This window comes from Anomaloglossus baeobatrachus, chromosome 3 (assembly GCF_048569485.1).
Source record: "Anomaloglossus baeobatrachus isolate aAnoBae1 chromosome 3, aAnoBae1.hap1, whole genome shotgun sequence".
NCBI classification, from domain to species: domain Eukaryota; kingdom Metazoa; phylum Chordata; class Amphibia; order Anura; family Aromobatidae; genus Anomaloglossus; species Anomaloglossus baeobatrachus.
In genome coordinates this window covers 503,608,719-503,631,909 of record NC_134355.1, presented here as the reverse complement: position 1 = coordinate 503,631,909, position 23,191 = coordinate 503,608,719, and the positions used below count along the sequence as shown (strand labels likewise).

At 43.8% G+C, this 23,191-nt stretch overlaps 1 protein-coding gene across 2 annotated transcripts in view; it reads right to left on the bottom strand.

Annotated features, from left to right (window-relative positions):
• The window catches only part of KPNA4 (karyopherin subunit alpha 4), a 74,600-nt gene that overhangs the window by 40,115 nt on the left and 11,294 nt on the right, over positions 1–23,191 (bottom strand). The window contains exons 1-7 of one of the 2 annotated variants that reach the window (XM_075340667.1): positions 16,537–16,672; positions 10,037–10,081; positions 9,568–9,657; positions 9,272–9,301; positions 9,143–9,195; positions 900–995; positions 738–823 (exon numbers count right to left, since the gene is read on the bottom strand). In XM_075340667.1, the coding sequence (XP_075196782.1) occupies positions 738–823; positions 900–995; positions 9,143–9,195; positions 9,272–9,301; positions 9,568–9,657; positions 10,037–10,078 (397 nt within the window). In that variant the 5' untranslated portion in view covers positions 10,079–10,081; positions 16,537–16,672. Of the gene's footprint in view, positions 1–737; positions 824–899; positions 996–9,142; positions 9,196–9,271; positions 9,302–9,567; positions 9,658–10,036; positions 10,082–16,536; positions 16,673–23,191 lie in introns of those variants that run through there. The other variant, XM_075340666.1, reaches the window with a different exon arrangement.

The window sequence follows — 23,191 nt, the reverse complement described above, 5'->3', positions numbered from 1 at the left end:
TGCACTCAACTTTTTGGTCAAACATGGCGAGGCCTGTTCTGAGTGAACCGGTCTGGTTAAACCACTGTATGGTGCTTGCCAACATGCTGCAGCTCAGTTTCACAATGTTTGCATTCTCATGGCCATTTTTATGTAAAGCAACAATTCTATTTTTCAGATCCCCAGAGAATCATTTTCACTGAGGTGCCATGCTGAACTTCCAGTGACCAGTAAGAGTGAGTGATAACACCAAACACCTGCTCCCCATTCACACCTGAGACCTTGTAATACTAAATCACATGTAATACGAGTCACATGACACCGGGAAAGGAAAATGGCTAATTGGGCATAAGTTGGCCATTTTCACTTAGGGGCGTACCCACTTTTGTTGCCAGCGGATTTGACATTAATTGCTGTGTGTGGAGTTATTTAGAGGGCACCGAATTTACACTGTTATACAAGCTGCACACTGACTACCTTTCATTGTATCAAAAGTGCCAAATCTTCAGTGTTTGCCCCTGTAAAGATATAATAAAAATACTTACAATGTCAAAGGTGTACTCATTTTGCAATATATTGTACTTGTTATATCAGTTTATGCAATAAAGTCCAAATTGTGCATCCAAAAGAGACTTTGTTCAATAATCTGATAACGGCTTTAAAGGTTAAGCTATAATACTAGCAAGATACTGACATGTATACATAATAGACTACAAAGGAAAATAAGCCCATAATCTCCATCATTCATATATACTGACGTGATTGGACCACAGCTTGTGTTTGCTCAGATGTTCCTGATGCAATGTTGGTGAGAGCCCACGCAGCTTCAAACTGGAGGGAAGGACTATGAAACAAGAGAAAACACATTAAGTACAAAGTAACTTTTCATAACGTGAAAATATACGTGAAACACTACTTACTTGTCATCTCTTTCTAAACAGTGGACCAAAATCGGCAAAATGCCCGATTTAATGAGGTCATCAATAGGAGGATTACGATCACTGGACAGAAGTTTCCTGACAACAAAAAGGGCTAAGTTAGTGTCCGCCAATGCAGTCAACCATGGAAATCAAGTCATAAAATCTGTGTCATTAGCAGGTCTTTACTGCAACTACTGTTTGGATCATTGATTAAAAAGGTACTGTCCATTGTTGGTCCTACTCAAAACAATCCATACTTGATCAATGTTCGCAAAGAAGGAACATCCCAAAGATCTTCTCAATATCAGAACCATGATATCTGAAAGTCTACCCCTACCAGGCTATGATTCAAGTGGTTATCAGTGGCCACATTAGAGGCAAGTAGCGCTGAGGACATTACGAGTCAACACACCTGCTGAGAAGTATACAATGGCTGGTATTGTGCACATGTACTTTTCTAGTGAACCAGATCTTTGAAGGATACTTGGGGACTGTGCATGCATCTTAGTAGGTTTATATGGTCAAAGTTACCAGCACTACTGGCCCCCCAATACAGAAGTGAGCGGTGTCGGATAATTCCTTCAGCAGTTTTAATAATTGAAAGTCTAAGATGACCTTTATAATACATATACTGGATGAGAGGAAAGACATAACCTACAAATACAATGTTCAACTGTACATGAAATGCCAGCTACAAATACATTTCCAGTTTGTTAACAGATGAGCTGTCCATGTAAGAATCAGATCACGGACAGCACACAGACCAGTATTACTGAATAGATCTGGTCAGATGGAAAAAATAAAAAAAAATAAATAAAAAAATTGCAGCATGCATTAGGCTCAACCACCATTCAATACTAAAAGTGAGCAAAAAAAAATCCATATCAGTTTTTTTTACAGGTACTTTATAAAATTGTAGTCAGGTTATTAAAAAAATAAATAAAAAAATAAATAATTTTGAAGACTTTGGACATGTAAAAATAAATGTCATACGCATGGAAAAAAAATAAATGGACACAGATGACAAGTGGAATCCCCCATTTTTTGGAGAATGAAAAAAGTGGCAACAGCATAAAAAAGTCTTCACAAATTAATATTATACTTATTTGGCTTGCGTCACACCATATTAATATTTTATGCACGCCTTCATATATAGCAGCCTTATATTCTGCATAGCTTTACTGACATTTTTCAACATGGTCCATAATGGAGCTCATAATTGAAATTCCCTATCAGTGTGTGACGTGTGAGGAAACCCCTTACAGAGATCACCTTTCATACAGACTGAGCATTTTTGCCATTTGAGGTGAAACCTTCATCCTAATTTATATAAAGCTTCCTTCAGATTCAAGAGCGCTCGTTGTATCCTGATGAGTTGGAATACTTTAAAGGGAACCTGTCAGCAGAAATTTCGACTAAAACCTAACAGATTCCCCCTCTGCAGCTCCTGGGCTGCATTCTAGAAAGGTCCCTGTTATTATAGTGCCCCCTTTCTGACCCAAAAAAAGAGTTTATATCGAGGTACCTTTTTGGCTTCTGAATCTCTAAATGTGTCACGGGGGCGGGCTGCCTGATGGCCGTTATTCTGCCCCCTGTTCCTGTATGCCGCCCCCATCGCCGATTTCTATACTTCTGGACGCCGCCCACTGCTCCAGCCATCCCCGCGCATGCCCAGTGCTCATCTCTCGTGGATGAGCACTGTGCCCAGCGTCACCGCTGGTGACGTGCACGCAGGGTTTAGATTATGGGCGGTGCTGTGATGTTAATTACCAAGCAACCGCCCATAATCGCGGGACCGCGCATTCCCCCTCGGCCTTTCTGCGCAAGCGCGCTGCAGCTGAACTCACGTCACCTCCTTCCCATCTTGCCCTGAGGCAGGAAATAGATGGGAGGAGCGCGGAGCAGTGACTACACCGATCAGGAGGAGTTCAGCTGCAGCGCGCTTGCGCAGAAAGAAGCAGGCCGAGGGGGAATGCGCGGTCCCGCGATTATGGGCGGTTGCTTGGTAATTAACATCACAGCACCGCCCATAATCTAAACCCTGCGCGCACGTCACCACCGGTGACACTGGGCACAGTGCTCATCCACGAGAGATGAGCACTGGGCATGCGCGGGGATGGCTGGAGCAGTGGGCGGCGTCCAGAAGTATAGAAATCGGCGATGGGGGCGGCATACAGGAACAGGGGGCAGAATAACGGCCATCAGGCAGCCCGCCCCCGTGACACATTTAGAGATTCAGAAGCCAAAAAGGTACCTCGATATAAACTCTTTTTTTCGGTCAGAAAGGGGGCACTATAATAACAGGGACCTTTCTAGAATGCAGCCCAGGAGCTGCAGAGGGGGAATCTGTTAGGTTTTAGTCGAAATTTCTGCTGACAGGTTCCCTTTAAGCCGCATCAGATCCTGGCCCCTTATAGACGTTTTACAGTAGTGCGGAGAAACCACTTTTCAGTCCCTTATCAGTCTGTATTTAGTCTTAATACAGAGCTCAGTGGAGATGTCCCAAACTTGTCAACATGAGAAAGTCCCAATGAATTTGGCATCTAAGCTATCGTGCAATAGAGTTCATGACTGGAGCTACATTTATACTATAATTTACGTCCCTTTCATGATGTAAATTCTAATTCTTGGGCTGTGCAGGTACACCAACCCCCTAATCTGCACCTGCTTTAGTACAAACTACAAATATTGCGCCATTTGCAACAGCTTCATGATAGTTTACGCTACAAAAATTGTCTGATCAAATGGGTCTTGTGTGCTGTAGGTTTGAAAATGCACTATATACATTAACCCCGTGGAGACAGCATTTTTTTGCCTCACCTTCCAATAACCTATTTTTCCGTCGACATACCTATATATACTGTATGTAGATGAGTGGTAGTTTTTAGTTCTGAATAACACTTATTTTAAACACAATGTACTTAACCCCTTCACCCCAGGGCTATTTTCTGTTTTTCATTTTAGTTTTTTTATCCCTTTCTTCCGATTGCAATCCCACGTCTAGCAACAGCCTCCTTAGGTGGGGCAGTCATCATCCTTTCTCCCTGAGGAGAGGCATACCCAAGGGCCAATATCCCCATCTTAAGAGAAATTGCACCAAGATGAAGGACTACAGGGTACAATCTGTCGAGGTGAAGAGATTTGAGTAGGAAGGAGAACCCCATAAAATACTACAGGTGGCGATGGGATTGTGAAGGGTACATCTATGACCCCCCTACCACACTCGGGGGAGGGGGGGGGTGGGGGAAAGGTGGAGTCGGGGATGAGCTGCATCATAGGAATGCCACCAATCCCCAACATAACAGAAAAGGACAGTCGATTAAAGACAGATTGTGTCGGAAGAGGGTACGTGGCTAGACAGAAAAATATATATATTTTTTTTTAGACGTGTAGATTGTTGCAACTGTAGATGGATGAAACCTTGTAAGACCTTCACTAGTGCGTCACCAAACAAACCATTCTATAAAGGATTTTATAAACTAAGTCCACAGGTGTAGTCTATATGGCTACGTGCACTTGGCCACTTAATTATGTGGGCAAGACAAAAAGAGAACTTAGGAGAAGAGTAGGTGAGCACATGGGAGACATCCGAAATAAAAGGGATACCCCAAAAGCGAAGCACATGACTGAGGTGCATAAAGGCAGCATAAATGAGATCTTGCTGTGCAATTGGGTGGATTAAAAATAAAACCAGAGGGGGAGACCATATAATCTTATACTGACGAAAGAATGCGAAGGGATTTTTTTAGATTGGACTGTAACACCAAGGGACCTAAGTGAAGAAATTTCCTATGCCTGTTTCCTTTAAAACTTCATGTAGGTAGATGGGATTAATAGTTGGAATCTTATTTGAATCTTTGGAATATCAGTCCCTGAATGAAAATGAACTGGGACTTTAATCATTATTATTGTCTTCACTCCTTGAACCTATTAAGAAGCCCCCACATGTTATACCTTCTGGGGGCTCTATAATGAACTAATAGATCCTATATTATCATTGATATGGATGCCTCTACAAACCGTTCATCTATTTACTGTTTATGCTTATTCTAGGCTAATATTTTGGGGGCAAGCAAATTTATAAAAATACTTATACTTTACTTATTTCTTATAGGATACTATGGGTATCTGGATGGGTGCCTCTTTATATTGAGGTCTTATTTCTTGGTATGATTGGGTGTATACCAGTGTGCTGGATGGAGAGGAGGCATCCTTAGTTACCGCTATGCCGTGTACCCAGCGATGTCTATGATGTAATTAGTAGTGCCAACCGGGACGTATCACGAAGCCGACTGCTGTGAACACTCAGCGGGACAACGGCCACAGGCACGGTAGATCTCTTTCTAGCCGCAATCAGCTGTGTGCTCCACCTTGGAACGCACTACAGATATCCGGAAATTAAACACCCGATTTGTACCCGGAAGTATAATCCACTGAATACGGTAGTGATGGTCTCCTTTCTTTTGACACCCGACAATACTGTTTGCTCACCCGCACAGCAGGACCTAGCGTTTTATTTGATACACTATTTGGAAGCAGAATCTTGCGGGTGGGAAGCATAAGGAGGGTTATATGGATGTAAAGAACTATTTCCATCAGTCAGCATTATTAGTATAATGATAATATGGGACCAAAATTTATAACAACTCCTTTTCTTATATAAGGACTATACACCAGTTCCTTAACCATACATCCTAGCGGACTCCTGATGAACCCAATGGGGGGGGGGGGGGGGGGGGGGGGAGAAAGGCGACGCGTTGAGTTGAATATTTAATTAGCAATTAAGAAGTATACAGGATTTGACTCCATCCCTCGATAAGTACCCTACTATACGTTATAAATATCAAAACTACTGAAATATTTGTCCACAGGCCTGTATTAGGGCAAGCCTTCGTGAGCGGGGGGCACCACAATAACGTAGGGTGAAAATCCTCCACTGTCAGGTAGGGTACAGTTATGCAGGTGCATCAATAGGGAGAGAGTTTATCTTGTTTTTATACCATATATGTTGTTTGTCCTTTTAGTGCATATCAAATTTAAGTTTTAGATATTTATACATGGGAGCTAGATCTATGTATGCTAATGTTTGATTGCTTTTCAAATATATAAAATTGTGTGTGACTTTCTTTAGAGAGCTATAACTTTATTTTTCCGTCAATCTTGCCATATGAGGGCTTATTTTTTTTGTAGGATGAGTTGTAGTTTTAAATTAAACCACCAGTTTTACCATATAGTGTACTAGAAAACGGGAAAAAATTCCAAATGTGGAGAAAGTGAAAAAAGTGCAATTGCATGATTGTTTTTTGTTTTATTCACCCTGTTCACTATATGGTAAAACTAACAAGTCAGTATGATGCCTCACGTTGGTATAAGTTTGTAGATTCCAAACCTGTACAGTGGGTACAGAAAGTATTCAGACCCCTTTCCATTTTTCGCTTTGTTTCATTGCAGTCATTTAGTAAATACCAAAAAAAGTTATTTTTCTCATTAATGTACACTCTGCATCCCATCTTGATAGAAAAAAACCCAGAAATTTAGAAATAATTACAAGTTTTTTAAAACAAGAAAAACTGAAATATCACATGGTCATAAGTATTCAGCTGTGTTTTAGTAAACCGATAGGACTTGATTTGGAAAGGCACAAACCTGTCTATATAAGAGCTCACAGCTCACAGTGCATGTCAGACCAAATGAGAATCATGAGGTCAAATGAACTGCCCAAGGAGCTCAGAGACAAAATTGTGGCAAGGCACAAATCTGGCCAAGGTTACAAAACAGTTTCTGCAGTACTCAAGGTTCCTAAGAGCACAGTGGCCTCCATAATCCTTAAATGGAAGAAGTTTGGGACCACCAGAACTCTTCCTAGACCTAGCCATCCAGCCAAACTGAGCAATCGTGGGAGAAAAGCATTGGTGAGAAGTAAAAAAGAATCCCAAAATCACTGTGGCTGAGCTCCAGAGATGCAGTAGGGGGATGGGAGAAAGTACCACAAAGTCAACTATCACTGCAGCCCTATACCAGTCGGACCTTTATGGCAGAGTGGCCCGACGGAAGCCTCTACTCAGTGCAAGACATATAAAAGCCAGCATAGTTTGCAAAAAAAAAAAATTGCATGACGGACTCACAGACTATGAGAAATAGGATTCTCTGGTCTGATGAGACTAAGATAGAACATTTTTGTGATAATTCTAAGTGGTATGTGTGGAGAAAACCAGGCACTGCTCATCACCTGCCCTATACAATCCCAACAGTGAAACATGGTGGTGGCAGAATCATGCTATGGGGGGGTGGGGTGGGGGGGGGGTTCAGCTGCAGGGGCAGGACGACTGGTTGTAATTGAAGGAAAGATGAATGCAGCCAAGTACAGAGATATCCTGGAAGAAAACCTCTTCCAGAGTGCTCTGGACCTCAGACTTGGCTGAAGGTTCACCTTCCAACAAGACAATGACCCTAAGCACACAGCTAAAATAAAGGAGCGGCTTCAGAACAACTCTGTGACCATTCTTGTCTGTCCCGGCCAGAGCCCTGACCTAAACCCAATTGAGCATCTGTGGAGAGACCAGATATTGGCTGTCCACCAACGTTCACCATCCAACCTGACGGAGCTGGAGAGGATCTGCAAAGAAAAATGGCAGAGGATCCCCAAATCCAGGTGTGAAAAACTTGTTGCATCATTCCCAAGAAGACTCATGGCTGTACTAGCTCAAAAGGGGCTTCTACTCAATATTGAGTAAAGGGTCTGAATACTTATGACCATGTGATATTTCAGTTTTTCTTGTTTAATAAATTTGCAAAAATTTCTGTTTTTTTTCTGTCAAGATGGGGTGCAGAGTGTACATTAATGAAAAAAAAAAAAAAAAATTTTTTTGAAGTTACCAAATGGCTGCAATGAAACAGAGTAAAAAATGTAAAGGGGTCTGAATACTTTCTGTACCCACTGTATTCTTTTACATTTAAGTGTTAAAAGAAATTTGTCCAAAAAAAGAATAGCTATTTTGTCGCCATTTTCCGAGACCCGTAGCGGTCTCATTTTTCAGGATCTGGGGCTCAGTGACGGCTTATGTTTTGCATACTGAGCTGGCATTTCTAATTATACTATTTTTGTGTAAATATGTGTTTCGATCGACTTTTAAATATTACAACACCCAAAAACGTAATTTTGGCGTTTGCAATTTTCTTTTCTCAACATGCCGTGTACCAATCAGATTAATTTATTTTATATTTTGATGCGGCATTTCTGAAAGCAGCAATAACAAGTGTATTTTTTTTAACTTATATTCAAAATGGGGCAAAAGGAGTGATTTGAACTTTTAGGATTTTGTATTTTTTCCATTATTATTTAATTATTTTTTTATAGGGGTTTTTTGACTGCACAGTGATTGCTTGTGCATTTCTGCTGATCAGAGCAGAATCACTAATCAGGAGAAATGCTGATCTCCTGTGAGTACCTCTGCTGGCTCTCACAGCAAGTGAGTCATGGAGGTGTCAAAGGTCATCATCTGACCCCGTGCTACAACAACACATTGGTGCACCATTATTACGTCACTAGGCCACCGATGGTGGCAGGTAACAGCGTGATCCCCGCCATAGGCATTTAGATCATATTGTCAGTGTTTGATAGCGCAGTCTAAGTTAACAGGCGTGCGTGGATGTCCGATCTACCTGCGCCTCTGTGCCACAAATGTCTGCTGATCAGTTCACCAACGTGTGCGGGGATTACGGTGGACTCGCCGCCGAAGCCTGCGGTAACTGGGGGGGGGAGGCGACTAAGGACGTACCAGTATGTCCTTCGTCGTAAAGGGGTTAAAAAAAGTGTGAAAAATTTGAAGTGGTTTTTATATAAAACTTTCCAGATGTGATAACTTTCTACAAGTGTCTATTGTTAAAAGGGTTGTCCAGGTTTGCCATGAAAGTCTGCAGCCACTCATTACAGACTTGTGAATGCTCATAGCACGTACAGTGTGTGAAGTCAGAAATCTCTGTTGCCGGCAGTGTGAGTTCATGTTTCACATTCCAACTTGACTCAATACAAGTGAGTTTAGAGAGGCACTGCACATAAAGTCGGAACGGCCGAAAGTATGGAAATCAGAACCGCCCAGTCTTGTCACACGCAAAGGAGAATTTGGACCTGCTCCATATAATAAGTGTACATATCTACTTTAAAATGTATAGAACACTTCACTAAGGAGGTAAAGTATCATGTGACTGAATAATAAAAGTAGTGCGAAATGTAAGCATTTTACCTTGCTGCCTGGACTGCACCGAGCTGAATACCTTGGTGGTCACTGGAGGCATTCTGAAACAATACAAGATGATTAAATACAATAAACAGTGTCCAGCTCAACCAAACCCACTTTATTATCTCACATTACCTGCACAATCGCTTCCAAAGACGTGTTTTGCTACAGGAAAGAAAATTAAACAAATGGTTATGCCATGTATAGAAGACAAATCTGCAACAATAATCATTGGGGAAATTCATGGAGACATCACAGATCCAAAAGCACATGTCCACGTACACTGATTTCCACAATAATGGGGACAAACATTTTTAGCTCGTCTTTCAATAACTGGGAAATTGAACATTTCAACTTGCACATTTATCATTTTTCCCACGACCAGGATTAATAGGTGCGGCTAGTACAGTATACAAATCCATTGTACTCACCACTTTGAAATCCGCATCCACATCAGAGTCTTCACAGACATCATCATGGGGAACATTTCTTCTTTTTAACAAATGCTCATCTCTCTTAGTCTATAATCAAAATGTAAGATTACAAGTTATCACTATAAAGTATGTGAGCATGTCATATTCACATATATAGAATTTGCTACAGGTAAGCAGCCTCGTACAGTAACAGTTCAGCATCTTGAAACCAGAGTTATGCAATCTTACAGCACAGCTTGGCTCCGAGCCGGTGATTATGTACATAACACTGATGTATTAGCTACGGAAATAGAGGGACAGCGAGTTACACTGCGCAACCACAAAAACAAATGAGTCAGATGAACTTCCTGGCCCTGAAACTGACGTTTACACTGTGGCCAGTCAGAAGAGCCCCATATACTGCAGGATATATACCTTCAATTACACATGCAATGGTGCAACGTGGATTACAGGAAAATGACTATACCTTTCTCAGCTCCACGACCACTTCATTCCTCTGTCTTCTCATGCTCTGAAAAAGGAAAGTAAATGTTTACAGCCAAGAAATATATAAACAATGCTATAGAAATACTAGGATTTTTAAGAAAGACCCTGCTTCCACACAATCTGCAAATAACTTTTCTCTAAGCTTTCACTTTCCAGAAGACCCTGATAAGTGCTTCTTCCATTTCGAGCAAATGAGTTCACGGCAGCGCTCATGTACGCCCCTCATGCAAGGATTTCCAATGGCAGGAAAAAAATTGGAATCCTGGTGAAAGTAGACTGATAAAAAAGGAAGGAAGGCAGAAGGTGCCATCGGTGGGGAAGCTTTACGGGCTGTCAGATCACTAATCGGGGCTCTGTCACTAGGGTGGGCGCACTCATGTGGCTCTCAAGGTAACAAAAATTGGGGATCATTGTCCTAGAAAATAGTGCTTAATTCTGGATTATAGGAAGGAGGACCACCCTTTATCATATACACTACTCACAAAACATTAGGGATATTTGGGTATTAGAGTAAATTCTAGGATCATCCTGAAATTTCACTCAACCTTTTCAGGTGAACTTAGGCTGCTTTCACACATCCGGCTTGAGCTGTGCGGCTCAATTCGGCTGTGCAAGCTATGCAAACACCGCATCCTTTGCATAAGTTTTTCCCATGCGGCCGTCCGGTTTTTGCCGCTTGCGGCATGCTACTGAGCATGCGCAGCGGCAAAAACCGCATGCGGCGGCCGGATGCGGTTTTTGCCGCATCTGGCCGCCATAGGCATGCATTGAAAAATGCGCCGCATCGGCTGAATGCAGCGCGATGCGTGTTTTTTTGCTGCACAATAAAACGTGACAGGCAACGTTCCATCCGGCCGCCGCATCGGCTAAATCTGCCGCATGCGGCAAAAACCGGACCGAACGCGAGCCCATGCAGCACAATGCGGCACTAATTAAAGTCTATGCAGAAAAAACCGCAACCGGCAGCAAAAAAAAAAAAAAACGGTTGCGATTTTCCTGCAAAGTGCTGGATTGTGCCGCATTGCAGAAACCGAAGGTGTGAAAGCAGCCTAAATGTTACCTTTTCAACTTTTGGATGCACATGTCCAACTGTTCAATATTTCAGTACTTTTTGCACAACTTGCTGTTCTGTTACAACAAGCTTAAAGGGAACCTGTCAGGTGAAGTATGCACCCAGGACCACGAGCAGTTCTGGGTGCATATTTATAATCCCTGCCATACTTGTGCCCAGCATCTAGTAGCACACATAGATATTAAGAAAAAGCATTGCTAAGATCCTTTATAATATGCTAATGAGCACAGGGACTATTCGCAAGAGCATTAGTTCCTGAGCTCATTCCGCCCTCTTATGATATCACACTCAGAGGGGTGTGATAACATGCTATTCAATGCCCATTGCCCAGCCTCATCAGTGGTGATTAGTGATGAGCGAGCATGCTTGTTACTACTCGGTACTCGCACGAGTATCACTGTACTCGGGCTACTCGGCGGGGTACCGAGTAATTTTGCAATACTCGTGCTTTACTCGTGGTCTTCATTTCTGCATGTTGGCGCTCTTTTGAGAGCCAGCCCTCATGCAGGGATTGGCTGGCAGACCACTGCAATGCCACAGCCCTGTTAGTTGTGGAATTGCAGTGATTGGCTGGCCTGCACAGCGTGACCGAGCCTTTATACCGGCCGGTGCGCTGTGCTCTGTACACAGCCATCTCATATTCCCTGCTTTCCACGCCCACAGGCGCCTATGATTGGTTGCAGTGAGACACGCCCCCACGCTGAGTGACAGGTGTCACACTGCACCCAATCACAGCAGCCGGTGGGCGGGTCTATACTGTGCAGTAAAATAAATAAATAAATTAAAAAAAACGGCGTGCGGTCCCCCCAATTTTAATACCAGCCAGATAAAGCCATACAGCTGAAGGCTGGTATTCTCAGGATGGGGAGCTCCACGTTATGGGGAGCCCCCCACCCTAACAATATCAGTCAGCAGCTGCCCAGAATTGCCGCATACATTATATGCGACAGTTCTGGGGCTGTACCCGGCTCTTCCCGATTTACCCTAGTGCGTTGGCAAATCGGGGTAATAAGGAGTTAATGGCAGCCCATAGCTGCCACTAAATCCTAGATTAATCATGTCAGGCGTCTCCCCGAGATTCCTTCCATGATTAATCTGTAAATTACAGTTAAAAAACACACACACCCGAAAAATCCTTTATTAGAAATAAAAAAACACTAACAAAGTCCCTCATTACCAATTTATTAACCCCGACAAACCCTCCATGTCCGGCGTACTCCACGGACTCCGGCGTCGCGTCCAGCTCTGCTGCATGGAAGTGACAGGAGCTGCAGAAGACACCGCCGCTCCGGTCACCTCCACGCAGCTAATGAAGGGAATAGCGCGATCAGCTGCTGTCAGTCAGGTAACTCCCGGCCACCGCTGGATCCAGCGGTGGCCGCGATTAACCTCAGTGACAGCAGCTGATCGCTATACTCACCTCAGTTGGTGCATGGAGCTGACCGGAGTGGCGGTGAGTAGCGCGATCAGCTGAGCTGTCACTGAGGTTACCCGTGGCCACCGCTGCATCCACCGCTGGATCCAGGTAACCTCAGTGACAGCTCAGCTGATCGCTATACTCATCTCATTAGCTGCGTGGAGGTGACCGGAGCGGCGGTGTATTCTGCAGCTCCTGTCACTTCCATGCAGCAGAGCTGGACGCGACGCTGGAGGACTGTGGAGTACGCCGGACATGGAGGGTTTGTCGGGGTTAATAAATTGGTAATGAGGGACTTTGTTAGTGTTTTTTATTTCTAATAAAGGATTTTTCGGGTGTGTGTGTTTTTTAACTGTAATTTACAGATTAATCATGGAAGGAATCTCGGGGAGACACCTGACATGATTAATCTAGGATTTAGTGGCAGCTATGGGCTGCCATTAACTCCTTATTACCCCGATTTGCCAAAGCACCAGGGTAAATCGGGAAGAGCCGGGTACAGCCCCAGAACTGTCGCATCTAATGTATGCGGCAATTCTGGGCGGCTGCTGACTGATATTGTTAGGGTGGGGGGCTCCCCATAACGTGGAGCTCCCCATCCTGAGAATACCAGCCTTCAGCCGTATGGCTTTATCTGGCTGGTATTAAAATTGGGGGGACCGCACGCCGTTTTTTTTAATTATTTAATTATTTATTTCACTGCACAGTATACACACACCGGCTGCTGTGATTGGGTGCAGTGAGACAGCTGTCACTCAGTGTGGGAGCGTGTCTCACTGCAACCAATCATAGGCGCCGAAAAGCAGGACAGCAGGGAATAGGAGATTGATTAATGAGCGGCCGGCTTTTTCAAAAGAGGAAAAGCCACCGGAGTTTGAACAGCTGTGCAGCGCCGCGGCAGTAATCGGGGAACGGTAAGTAAGAGAGAGGGGGGGGAACTGACCGACAGACTGTGAGAGGGGGACAGACAAGACAGAGAGAGACAGACCGACGGACTGAGGGAGATAGAATAAAAAAAAAAAAAAAATGACCGACATCGCTAGTAAAAAGCACAAAACGTGCGTTTTGGACATCGGAGTGCCACACAAGGTTTTCATGTAAAATCTTTCATGTATTAATCTCAAAAAGTAACATACATTAGCTCTATCTCACTATTGGGTATGTGCCCTTAACATTTCCGCCATGAAAATTCATTTTGGTGTCATTTTGGAAGGTTTTCTGGTGAGTCCGTAAAAATGGCGTAAAACTTGGACAAAATTGTTCACAGCTGTGACTTTTGAGTGATAAATGCTTCAAGGGGTCTTCCCCATGCTGATGCCATGTCATTTGAGCACTCTTCTGAGACTTTTGTGACATTTTTAGGGTTTCTACATGCTGCCGGGGGGTCATTTCACAAAAATACTCGGGTCTCCCATAGGATAACATTGGGCTCGGTGCTCGGGCCGAGTACACGAGTATCTTGGGAGGCTCGGCCCGAGCTTCGAGCACCCGAGCTTTTTAGTACTCGCTCATCACTAGTGGTGATGCGTGTACCTGTGTCCGTTCTCACCGCTTCAGACACTGGCTTTAGGCTCAGTGCGCATGATCAGATGTCCGGGCACTTCTGGTTATGGGCACTAGACCTCTCTGAAGCCGGGACGCATACAATCTGCTTCATAGTGCGTATAAGCGCCCTTGGATAAAGCCTCGTCGAAACGCGTCAGGGTGTTCTGTGGTAAGATGCAGCATGTGACCATTTTGGATATTCTGTATATCTGCATGTGACTTGTATTGTATGTATGTAATGCGGTGTGTCGAGACTCATTTATAATAATTCTTGTCCATACCTCTCTTGAATGTTAGTTATGGCATTACCTACTAGTATTTATCTTTGATTCCTGACACACACCCCCAATTGCATCATTGAATGTCCATGCTTTTTTTTTTTTTTTTACAGTCAATGCAGTGTAACATCTGTTATTATAGACCTGCTGTCCTGTTTCCATCTACCATCCACCTGCTTTTCAGGTATGCTCACTACCATATAATAAAGGATCTTTAAAAATACATTATGTATGCCATTAGATACAGGGATGGCTAGGCAGGGATTAGCAGTATGCACCCAGAACTGCTCGTGGTTCTGGCTGCATATTGCACCTGACAGGTTCACTTTAATGGCAAAATTCCCAACAGGTGTTTGATCCATGAATAACCCAAAAAATCTCAGGGTTCAATGAAAATTGGTATTTAAACAGTCGTCCTCATCATGCTGATCACACTTTGACATCATGAGACCAAGACAACACCTAACAATTGATCAACAGTACCTCGCCATTGTGAGGCTTCAAGCAGGATGTTCATGAACAGAAGTGGCCACTGAACTTAATGTGTCAAGAGTGTCATCAGCAGGTTGCACCAGAGATACAAAGAGACTGGAAGAATCACAGAAAGGCAGAGAAGTGGACATTCCCACATCAAAGCCCTTTGGAGTCAGATGAGGAATCCCACACAACTCTAGATACACTAAGGGAAGGTGAGGCAGCAGTTTACATCAACATGGTCTGCGTGCTAGACGACCTGCAAGGGTACCTGACCACACCACTAGGCACAGGCGTCATCTACAAGGAAGAAGGGACCAGAGGGCCTTAAAGCTGTTGACTGACAAAAGTCAATTATGCTGAGCAAAAATGATGGCCGTCAATGAATGAGATGTCAAGGAGAGGGCTATGCATCAGCCACTGTTGCCCCACCCCAGCCTTTGGTGGTGGGGAAGTTACACCTACCCACAGTGTATCTAGTCAATACAGAACTGTGCTACACTTTGTGAATGGTACAGTGACAAGCCCATCCAGTCATTGCGCCTCCGCATGAACACAGGCCTAATTTCATCTTCCTGGACGACAATGCTCCAGCTCATTTAGGCTGTATGATTAGGGAACGGCTGCTGGAGACTGAGGTACTCAAATGGAGTGATCTTCACTTTCTCCAGACCTAAATCACATAGAAAACCTATGGGATCAGCTGAGTGCCCGTGTAGAGGCTCATAACACTGTACCCCAGAACTTCAACATCCTGATGGGCCGCCCTTCAAGAAGAGTGGGATGCCATGCCTCAGCAGACAACTTGTGACCAGCATGAGACGTTGTCAAGCTGTAACTGATGCTCAAGGCCACATACGTTTTTAAGACTGACATTTTTGGAGGTGGTATACCCACCACTGTTGGGTTTTGTTTCAATTTGCATGCTTCTACTTAAAATGACCACCTGTCATGATAAAATATCATTGTAGAATTAACATTTTACATTTTCCATAAACGTAACCAGAAAGCCAGATAGATATAGCCCTAACTTTTTGTGAGTAGTATCGATATACCATACAATAGGACAAAAGGACAAGTAAAAGGAATCTGAAATTCTGTGCTTACATTGGTGATAAATGTGAAGAACTTGAAAGTCTCAATGTTGAAATAAGAAAATAAACTACTTAGATATGACAGATGACGGAGGCCGCAGAGCAGACAGTGACTACCAGGGTACAAAGTAACAGTCATTTAGCCAGTGTAATAGCCGCACTCCCATAAAACAAACAAGAAATCTCTGTGCTAATACAAGAGTGCAGAGAAAGGTAGAAAACACGAGAAAAATCCTTTGACTGCTTCACACACAGTGTTCCCAATGCCTTTCTTTAGCTGCAATTTTCAAAAAAGGTCATAAAAATCAGCACACGTATTAAGAAATAAATGTGACAGTCATGCTGGCATCAGATAAAGTGCAGATGCCAAGAGTCATGCAGCTCAGCTATTAATAACTAGAGTTTGTGGGAATCTACTTGTGCGTCCCAGTTCATTGGCCACGACTGCACTTGGGGACCACTAGACGGGAGAGGCAGAACCGCCTTACTCGATGGCATCCACTTTTATTATTATTATTACTAGCCAGCCTGGTGCAACATCACTGACTGTGCCAGTATGACTAATCAACAGAAAAGAAAAAGAAACCAAAAGCAACAGACACTGTCACATAAGAGGCAGGTCCCCACTAGTCCAGCAGCCACTCTTCTTGGCAAAACGATTGAGACCACGTGAATAGAGTTGCACCGAAGTTACAATGCAATTTTCAACACAGCAGCTTGGACAGATGGACAGCAACGCCATTCAACGGTCAAGACAAACTGTACAGCAACTGACAATGCATGGCAACAGGGGAGGGGCTAGAGGCGAGCTCCGCCCCCTGTCTTCTATCTACATAGAATCTTATCAGTACCAGTAATGGGAAAGTCTTCACTGAATACAGATTGTTCCTCAGAATTTTGATAAGGACTGATCAATTGTGGCAGAGAAAGAAGCAGTTTGTCTGATAAGATATATTACACAGTTGCCTTTTTTCACGTGTGCTATTGATTTATGAAATGAGAATTAAAACAACGGGTACTCTTTAAATACGTCTTTAGCTCAGTATTCGGCGTCACTGGACTAGAGCCACAGTCCCAAGTACACAGTGTCCTACAACAGAAGCCAAGCACAGGAGGCATGAGTGCGCAGTATAAATTTAGACGGACGGTGAAAGCTGATAATGCAGGACATGGAGTTTAAAATAGACAATTGTATTAAACCACATCAGATACATTCACTTACCACACAGGGGTAGAGCACGACGTCCCGCAAACATAGCAATGGGGGGGGGGGGGGAAATTTACCAATGTGTCACGGGTGTAATCTACCACATCCCAAACTGCTGTTGGGACAAGTCTCCAGAAAAAATAAATCCCTTCCATTGGCGACAATTAAACTAGAAGGCTGCTTTGTTAAAACCTCAGCGCCCGTTCTACATATCACTACAATCATCCCAGATGGCAGCCGCTCATTCCTGTGGGGTACTATAGATCAGCATCACTGACGGGGCCGCAGTCCACAAACCTCACTCTACATTTCATATTCATTGTTATCACATTACAGCCACTCCAAAATGTTTTGCGGTGATACACTGCTGTTGGCGGTGAGGATCTCACCCCGCCGGAGCGCTTTAGATCACGCGGTCAGAGCTTGACAAAGCAATCTACGGGGTTAACAGGCATGGGTAGATCTCCGAGTCACTCACATCTGTTAGCTGCACATGACTGCTGATCAGAGCAGGGGGAGGCAATCCAGGACGTACATATACGTCCTAGGCTGTGAAGGGGCTAAAGTACATTTTTACCATGGCAGTCTGTGCCCCTTTTTTTTTTTTTTTTTTTTTTTTTTTTTTACACACACAACTGACAAACAACTAAGAGTCCTCACCTTTCATGGACTTGAAAAGATACAGGGGTAATGCAGCAATTAAAGGGTTGTGCCTTCAGCAGCACAAAGCTTCCCAGTGTCCTCACTTCCTTGTTGCTTGGGGGCTGGGCACTCCGTCTTAAAGGGGCATTTCCATCTCCAAGGTTATATCTCAATACGTAGCAGGTGTAATAAGAATATTGGCAAATACCTCCAATTATAGATGTAGTTAGTTTTCCTGATAACCTGTCACATCATGAGCAGGCATAGCAGTAGCTTAGGTACCCATGATTATGACCACTAACAACTGTCCGTAACCTTGAATACCTAAGCTACTCTAATGCCTGCATAAGTTAGAGTGCCATAGCTTTTCCGAAGAACTATACTACATTTCTAATTGGAGGCATTTGCTAATATGCTTATTATCACACCTACTACATATTGGGATAGGCTCTTGGGAGATGGGAATACCCCTTTAAGTGACCGTTCTGGTTCAGTAGTGTCATACTACTGCTGAGCTTCATATCCTCCTGTTGTGTCACATTAAGGGTATGTGCACACAGTGCGTTTTTGTGCATTTCTCGGGTGCGTTTTGGCCTAAAAACTGCATGACTGCTTCCCCAGCAAAATCTGAGTTTTCATTTTTTAGCTGCGGCTGAGTTAAAAAAACCAAAAAAAAAAACCACACTTCAATTATTTTCTGCATTTTTACACCCATGCAATGCATTGGAAAATCACAGCAAAATGCAGCCAAAAATGCATGTGTTTTTACTGCGGCGTTTTTGTGCATTTTTTGCAGTCAAAAATCGCTGCATCTTTGTGATCAGAAAAAGATGCAGTGTGTGTACACACCCTGAGGCCTCCTTCACACGCACGTGTCTCCAGTACGTGCTAGGTCCGTACCCGCATGTACTGGAGACACTGGCACACGTAAACCCATTAAAATCAATGGGTTTATGTGCACCCACGTGTTTAGCCATTAGCCCGTGCCTCCGTGTGGAGCACACGTGAGCCCGTGTGCGCCACATGGATGCATGTCCGTGTTCTTCCGGCAGCACGGGTGTCACGTGGCCCGCACACGTACCACACGGAAGTAGTGTGGATGCGGGCGCACGTGACACGCGCCGGAGAAACACACGTGTCATAAAAAAAAAAAAAAAAAAAAAAAACTCACCTCCACGAGTCCTGCAGTCTCTGCTGTGGCTGTCCCCTGTATCCGTCCCCCAGTGAATTTGAACAACGCATCTTCTTCACTGGGGGCCGGAAGCAGCGTCAGTGGGGCGTGGCCTGTGCCGGACACTGTCATTCAGCACCACAGACCGCTCCGAAGAAAAAGGTAAGGCGGGGCTTTCCGCTCTCCGTGTGTTATTACGTATAACACACGGAGAACACACGTAGTGCCATAAACACGGCACACGGAGGGGAGCACGCACCCTTGACACGTCCGTGAAACACGTGCGTGATTTTCACGGACGTGTGAAGGGGGCCTGAGGCTGTGTGCACGCGTTGCGTTTTTATCTTTTTTTCTTGCAGATTTTAATCAATACTGCAATGAAAAATGCAAAGTCTATGAGAATCCCGAAGTGCTATGCACATGTTGCTTCTTTTTTCCTTGCAGATTTTGGAGCAGAAGAAAAAAAAAAAAAAAAAAAAAAAAAAAAAAAAAAGCAACAGGTCAATTGTTTCTGCATCTGATATAATCAGAACTGACCAGGAGCAGGGAAGGGGATAAATGATGCCTCTTTTCTTCATATCCGATATAATCCACTGACGCACTGACACTTCGCCTCACACACCATGCATCCGGCATGGTGTGTGAGGTTCTCCGATCTTAACTCAGTAACCTGGGGTCGTCAGGGGGACGACCAAAAGGTTGCCATGGCAGCAATCAGGTCCCAGTGATCACATAACAGGGACCCAAACGCCAGGTAGAGGTAAGCGATCCCTCTCCCTGCCTCCTGAACGTTTCTATTGCATTGATTGCAGCATTCAAGGGGTTAAACTGCAAGGAATGGAGCAGGCGCCGCTCAGAGCAGTGAGAGCTGGGTCCCAGCTGTATGTAACATTAGATGGAGACTCAGCGAAGATCACGCAGGGGTAGAGTGCAAGAACCCTGACGATCGCCATGATTTAAAAAAGTGCGTTTTTCTGCCAAAACCTGCAGTTGTGTGCAGAAACTCTGCACACATCTGCTACATGGGTACATACAAAAGTAGCAGACAGGCTATTAGGGTATTCTACACTATTAACATCATATTGGCACCTATGGAGTAGGGCACCAGTGATCAATGAATACGAGCTGCTCTGGAATCTGCCTATGCTGGCCACGAGGATATTTCAGCCCTCTGTTTCCAATAACCACAAGCGTGGCCAAGCAATGATTGGGAACAGAAAGCAAAAGTAAATCCCGGCATTGGGGGAGGGTCAGAAAACAAAAATGGGTGTGTTCAGTTACTTACTCCCTCACTATAGAATATAGGGGAGCTGGCCATAGATCAGACAGAATGGAGATTGTTTAATCCCTTGTCTCTACAGCCCCATCTTCTGTTAATACATTAGTCACATCAATGACACATACCCGCTCTTACTTCGCCTACCATGGTTGAGAACATGAATATGAGTGGTGAGTGATGACCCAATGAGAAAAGCAGAACGTGGCAAGTTGCTAACAGGACTTTTTTTTTCCCTTTCATAATGGCAGACAACTATACCGGACAGACGCCAATTGTCAGTACCTGTCCGACCTGCTAAAGGGTGTGCAGTCTTTTTATTTTAATTAACAAAACTATTGCACAGGCATGATCGCTGAGTCAGCAGATCGCGCTGCAGAACAGCCTCCGGTGTATGCTGTATAATGCCAAGCACTAAACTCCATATCTAAAAGACTTTTCATATAAAGCTTTATCTGCCTTTATTACAATATTCCTCAACTTCCCAGTATATTTAGGGTTAAAACATTCACTTGCGAGCATGAACGGAGGCGCTTACATTGAAAAGTTGGAAGTGGACTACTTTTCATAGCCAGTCATTTGCTACAATTATACTCAATGTATTGTGTGATGTAAACTGTAAAGTTTGGGGTTCATGCCAAACACCAGGGGCTCGAGTCCCAAACCCATACTTACCTGTATGTCCAATTCCTTCTCAGGTTGTTCACCTGAATAAAAGGTTGTTGAAGGTTGCTGAGCAGCCAATCAGCGAGCTTTTCTGCTGTGGGCATTTTCAGGCCCATCACAGACGTGTCTCATGGCTGTGATTGGCCAGCGCACCACTGAAGAAAAGAAAAAACAAAAAGTGGGCTCATGGTCCATTTTTGATAACCAGCCAAAGTAAAGCAGACCCCTGGGAACCAGTATTATCAGGGTGGCTGATACCAGCCCATAGTGGTCAGCTTAAAAATTAGCTGTCAAATACCTTTTATTTATTTAAATAAACACTAATAAATTAAAAAAAACTGAGTGCGATACTCTCCATTTTAGATTACCAGCCAGGGTAAAGCCGACAGCTGGGGGTTGCAGCCCATAGCCATCTATTTTACCCAAACTGGTTATCAAAACTAATGCAGGAGCACCACTTGTTTAACTTACTTTTACAGTACCATGCAGCAAACTGGTCTGCGATCAATCACAGATGCCAACAGAGCTTGGGGGGCGTGTATAGCTGTCTGCAACCAACCGCAGATGCTGTGATATAGGGTGGGCGGGGGAAGCAGTGAATATTCATGAAGCTTAGTGAGTGGGCACAGCTGCCCTTCTCTTACCCTGATTTTGCTTCCATTTACAACAACCTAGCCCTTACTACAACCATTTTACAGCACATCACGTCTCGTCCCCATTGACTTGTATGGTGTTCATTGTACAGGGTCAAGTTCAGTTCCCGAACAAAAATTTTTATTTTTTTTTCAGTCTGCAGATTTGCCGAATCCAAATATCCATGGCCACGGGTCCGCTCATCTAGTAAACAGCACAATTCAACCACTGGTATACTCCTACTGGGACAGTGTAGCATAGCAAAGTGTCATGAGCCCAAGACCTGTTATGTTGATGTATACACTTGAAGTAACAGGACTTTGTACAGGTGAAAACCCAATGGATAAAAATCAGAATTCAACAATGACTATATTTTTTTAATTAATACCTAGAAGTAAACTGCAGGATGTTTCATGACAAACTGTCCTTAAAGGGACCCTATCAGCTTTTTTTCCTTATGCACTGCGGCCACCACCACTGAGCTCTTATATACAGCATGCTAGAACACTTTGTACAAGAGCCCAGGCCGCTCTGTATAACGTAAAAAAACACTTTTATAATACTCACCTAGGGGCAGTCGGGTGCGATGGGTGTCGCTGCTCTCAGACAAGTGCCACCTCCATGTAGTAAGATCACTGTCCTCTTGCCTAGTCCTGTGTGCATGACTGGTACTGTGTCAGCAGGGCAGATCAAAGTGCGCCTGTGCAGGAGCGCAATGGAGGCTCTCTGAATGACACAGGACATATGTAGACGGGGCTGGACAGGAGGACGGAGATCACACAAGCTGGAGGAGGCGCCAGACCAAGAGCAGCGACACCCAGGTGAGTATTATAAAGATTTTTTTTTATTCACTTTATACAGAGCGGCCTGGGTTCTTATATACAGTATTCTGGAATGATGTATACAAGGGCTTACTGGCGGTGACTGCAGCTCATAAGGGAAAAACCTGATGACCGGATCCCTTTAAAGAAACATGCTCAGGTTTGGTCGTTATGTCCTATCCAAATAGGCGATAACTTCCTGAGCACTGTGCGTCTAAACCACTGGGATCCTCACCACACTGCTGCTCCAGTCATCCTTATGGGAGTACCAAGACCAGCTGAGGACAGCGATTGGGAAAAGCTTCCAAACCGGAGAATACTTTTTTTTTTTTTTTACAAAAAGAAATATATATATATATATATATATATATATATATATATATATATATATATATATATATATATATATATATATATATATATATATATATATATATATATATATATATATATATATATATATATATATATAAAATGTCACAATATTTGACCCATTTAAAACTATATGGGAACACATGCTATAGACTGCTGAGAAGAATGATACCTGTATGCCTCGTAAGATGCCTAGTTACTGATAAATCACTTTATGTAAATGACCTCCTTCAGGCTATGGGCTGGGCATTGCCTGGAAGATGGCACCACCTCCACACTTCAGCATATATCTCAGCTCCCGTCAGAGTCACTCTGTCCCTGTGATGTCCACTGTTTGAAAGGGAATCCCACATGCGCTTTGTCCTCTTTCCTCCGTCCTATGGATAAAGGCTTCAGTGTCTTTTGCGCAGGTGCGCATCCTACTGTTCTCCGGCGCATGCGTCTGATCACGCTGGACACGACACCTG